Source organism: Benincasa hispida, chromosome 8 (assembly GCF_027475165.1).
Source record: "Benincasa hispida cultivar pf3 chromosome 8, pf3_genome.v1.1, whole genome shotgun sequence".
NCBI lineage: Eukaryota > Viridiplantae > Streptophyta > Magnoliopsida > Cucurbitales > Cucurbitaceae > Benincasa > Benincasa hispida.
The window spans coordinates 31,558,670-31,563,106 of record NC_143485.1 but is presented as its reverse complement, the minus strand read 5'-3'; the positions used below and the strand labels follow the sequence as shown (position 1 = coordinate 31,563,106).

The following is a 4,437-nucleotide window of genomic DNA, read 5'->3' as shown; positions in this document are numbered from 1 at the left end:
CCCAATCAATTATTTGAAAGGTGATTTCAAGGGAATAATTGTAGTGATGACTTAAAAATTGGGTCCAAAATGCAAAATGAACTAAATTTTTTAAAAAATGTTGAATGACTTTTGTGCCGAAATCATAGATAAGTACAATTACGTTATTGGCCTTCCTTTTATTTATTTTCTTCTCTTTCTTCTCTCGATTATGCCTCCTCCTCCTTGGTCGAAGACGACCACATGTTCTTTGCCGCTGCACCACATAGACAATTCTGATGCGACCAACTTCAGGCAGAGCAAGAGAGGCGATGGAGCGAGAGAGCGGAAAGCCGAGCGAGTGAGAGAGCGAGAGGTCATTCTACATGTGCAAGAGTTTCATTTTGGTAATTTCACCTAGATTTGATGTTAGCAAATGGTTATTTGACAATTTTTTTTGAAAATTCGAGTCATTTGACATTTTGAACCCAGTTTTTAGATCATCCGTATAAATTCCTATCTTCAATAATTTTATCTTAAAAAAATCATTAAGTCTCTCTAGTTTTCTTTTTCTCATTAACATTTTTTTATACCTATTTTTCTAACTTTTGATTTTGACTTTGCTGGTCCTCCCTTTTAAGTTTTTTTTTTCCTTCAAATTTTTTTCCCAAAATTTTTTGTTATTCTTCTCAAATTTTTATATCTCCTTACCTTTATTTCTCTATCTTTGAATTTTCGCCATCTCTATTAAATTTCTCATTTTTTTCTAACCTTTTTTTCTCTTGAAAAATTTCTCTAGCGGTCTATTTTTCCTCTCTAACTTTTATTTATCTCTATATATTTTTTTGTCTACCACCCTAGAATTTTCATCAATCTCAAATGTAATATCTTTTTTTTTTTTTTTTGGTAATTTGATGATTCTAAAACTACTTCTGGAAACAAACACTATTCATTTTAAAGTATTTTTAATTCAATTTGAATCACGTGTACAAGTATAAACTAAATATTAAAATGATTTATAATACTTTTAAAAAACTAATTATAATTAGATAAATTTAGCTTAAAACAATTATTCTAAAAAGCTAATTCCAGACACGCCATAAGAATCTAAATCTTATTAATGGTTAGAATGATTTTTCTTTTCTTGTGAGTTCACCAACATGTGAAGAGTCGAACTTTTGATCTTTTGGTCGATGAAATATAACTATGATTGACAACAACATACCTACTATGTACAAGAAAATAATTATCTAAAGTAAATCTCAACTAGTTTAATCCATTATAAAATTTTAAAGAGAGAAAGAAAAAAAAAAAAAAAGAGAGAGATTAAGTGGGTTTCTTCTCTTATCCAAGATAGAAAGGAGAGAATCAGAAAAGAAGAGTGTGCCAATTACAACAATCCAACTCAGCTTCCCTTACTCTCTTCATCTTATCCAAATCCTTTCTTCTCCACCACTAATCTCATGATCCTCTCTGAATCTAAAACCGTTCCCTCCACACTCTTTCCCCAAATCTCCTTCTTCTTTCTCCTTCAACAATTCCCAAACCCTTCAAACCCATTTCACATCTCTCAACAATGTCTCTCACAATCCCCACTAATCTCTCAAAACCCCTCTTGAAGCCCAAATTGAGCTCCCCATTGCCCTCAAAGCCAAAACCCTCTTCCTCAATCCTCTGCTCCGCCACTCAAAACCAAAACCAAAACCCATCTTCCTCTCTTCAGGCCTTCTCCGCCGCCTTGGCTCTCTCCTCCATCCTCCTCTCTGCCCCTCTCCCCGCCGTCGCCGACATCTCCGGCCTCACCCCCTGCAAGGAATCCAAGCAATTCGCCAAGCGAGAGAAGCAGCAGATCAAGAAACTTGAGTCCTCTTTGAAGAATTACGCTCCCGATAGCGCCCCGGCGCTTGCCCTTAAAGCGACGATTGAGAAGACGAAGAGACGATTCGCCTTCTATGGGAATCAAGGACTTCTTTGTGGGGCTGATGGGTTGCCTCATTTGATTGTGAGTGGTGACCAGAGGCATTGGGGTGAGTTTATAACTCCTGGGTTCTTGTTCCTTTACATTGCTGGGTGGATTGGATGGGTTGGAAGGAGCTACTTAATCGCCATTAGAGGTGATAAGAAGCCTACCCAGAAGGAGATTATCATTGATGTTCCTTTGGCTACTAGTTTGGTGTTCAGAGGCTTTAGCTGGCCTGTTGCTGCTTACAGAGAGCTTGTTAATGGTGAACTCATTGCCAAGGATGTCTAATTCTCCCCCTTCAGGTACTACTCCTATATATATGTATATAATATATATACTGTAACTTCTTAGGTCAATAGAGTAATAGAATAGATGGTTATATGTTTGGATTGTTTCCATGACCAATCTTCTCATTTGATTATTAGATATACTAAGTTTCTTAATTTAATGATCCACATAATATTAGAGCACATGGTTCTATGTTCTACCTGTCGTAACACCATTTCCTTAATTGATATTGATATTTATTTGATAGTATTAGTGATTTTCGAGTCAAAGTAAAGAGAGATCTTATAATGTAATCCATATACTTAAATTTTTAGATTTAATGGTGATTTAAGTACGAAAATGGTGAAATGTGTATTATTAGTTTGTGTTTTTTAATGAGCAATTTCTCTATGTTTGTTTTTCCAATGGTCAATCTTCTCATTTGTTTCATCATATTGTTTTGACAGAGATAGGGAAAGTGGAAGAGGGGTTGACTTTTGGAGGACATTGAGGAATGGGAAGGGGTTTGTGAAATATTTGTGTATTTAATTTGGAAACTTGACATGAGTATATGTAATGGTTGGTTGTGTTGGATACAAAGGGCAATCTATTCTTTTCACTTCCCCATTCTTTGTATTCAATTTTTTCTAACATTATTGACCCATCAATATTTTCTTAAGTAATTAGTTACACAATGTCATTCACATTATTAATATTGATGTTTTGAAAGAGGGTAACAACATCACAGAAGCATAAAAATGAGAGATTGAAGAGATGAGTGATTTACTTGATAACCTTGAGTTTTCAAAAAAAAAAAAAAAAAAAAAAAAAAAATCGATTTTGTTTTCAAAACTTGACTTCGTTTTCTCACAATTACTTCTACAATGGTTATAAATACTTTTTAAGGCCTTTCAAATATTTAGGCAATTTCTAAAAATAGAGGTAAGTTCTTAAAGATTATTATCTTTTAGTTCTTAAAATGTAAGTTGGGGTGTGGATACATTTTAAAAAATTAAGGTCTCGTTTGATAATCGTTTGAGTTTTTGTTTTTGTTCTTGAAAATTAAGTCTATTTCATCTACATTTCTTATAATGATTTGCATCTTTCTTAAGTATAATGGTTGAATTCTTGATCAAATTTACAAACAAAAATAACTTTTTGAAAGTTATTTTTTTTTTAATTTTTAAAATTTGGCTTAGTTTTCTAAATTATTAGCAAAATGTTGATAACAAGATAAGAAATTTGGATGTGGAAGTAGTGTCCATAGGTTTAATTTAAAAAAAACAAAAACAAAAAGCAAAATGGCTACTAAATAAGATCTAAATAAATAAAAAAGGAAAGAAAGTTGAAGTAGTTTTTATAAATTTGATTTTTAAAAATTAAATAATTATCAACCGAGAAAAATGTATACAATTGATCTGGAAAGATGCTAGTTTCACCAAACTCTTCCATACAACATTACTTTAGAACTCAAACAAATATAACATTTTATATACAATTATATGTATTAAATGAGAAATTTTATTTAATCACAAATTATTATTATCACATTATTGAAACAGATACATATTATCAAATTTGAGACTAATATATTGACATCGTTTCAAATTAAATTTTTATAAAATAGCAATTTCCAAAAAATGTCACGTGTCTTCGTTATAATAACTTGGTCGTGAACTTAGTCCAATCATATTGGGCCATATAACATTTGAGTCCAAGATCAAATGGGCTTAAAAAGTTCATGGGTTAGCATAATAAATCTTTATTAAAAAAAAACATAATAAATAAAATAGTGCATTTTAAAAAATAACAAAAGATTTTCATTATTGTAAAAATAGCACAACGTAATAGTATGATAATCAATAAATGTCTAAAATATCTAGATCAGAAAAAGGTGGCTTGATACTTATTACAGAGCAATTGATTTAAATGTATATTCAAATCTAAAAACTTGGAAATTTATTGGACTCAAGAAACATAAATTATAAATTGGTTCTAAAAGATACCTAATTGATTGATAAAAACTACAATAGCATCAATATATCATTTTTATGGTCTAAACTATGAAAATTTCCAAAATTATGTCACTTTTTATTATAAAGTGTAAATATTTTTTTGGATTTTTCCATTTATAAGAATTTCCAAATATCTTGTATTTTGAAAATATATATAGGTTGGAAACCACCCGCCTTAGAGATTAAAAAAAAAAAAAGAAATCAAATCAAATCATACTAAAACCTTATGCCTTC

At 31.0% G+C, this 4,437-nt stretch overlaps 1 protein-coding gene across 1 annotated transcript; it reads left to right on the top strand.

Annotated features, from left to right (window-relative positions):
• Positions 1-1,236: 1,236 nt before the first annotated feature.
• On the top strand, positions 1,237-2,815 carry PSAF (photosystem I subunit F). Its single transcript, XM_039039239.2, has 2 exons — positions 1,237-2,223; positions 2,656-2,815. The coding sequence occupies exon 1, from the start codon at positions 1,535-1,537 to the stop codon at positions 2,207-2,209; it is 675 nt and encodes a 224-aa protein (XP_038895167.1). The 5' UTR covers positions 1,237-1,534; the 3' UTR covers positions 2,210-2,223; positions 2,656-2,815.
• Positions 2,816-4,437: the final 1,622 nt, after the last annotated feature.

What these genes read in the sequence shown, in the direction of transcription:
- PSAF (XM_039039239.2), top strand. Translation starts at nt 1,535, where the DNA reads ATGTCTCTCACAATCCCCACTAATCTCTCAAAACCCCTCTTGAAGCCC.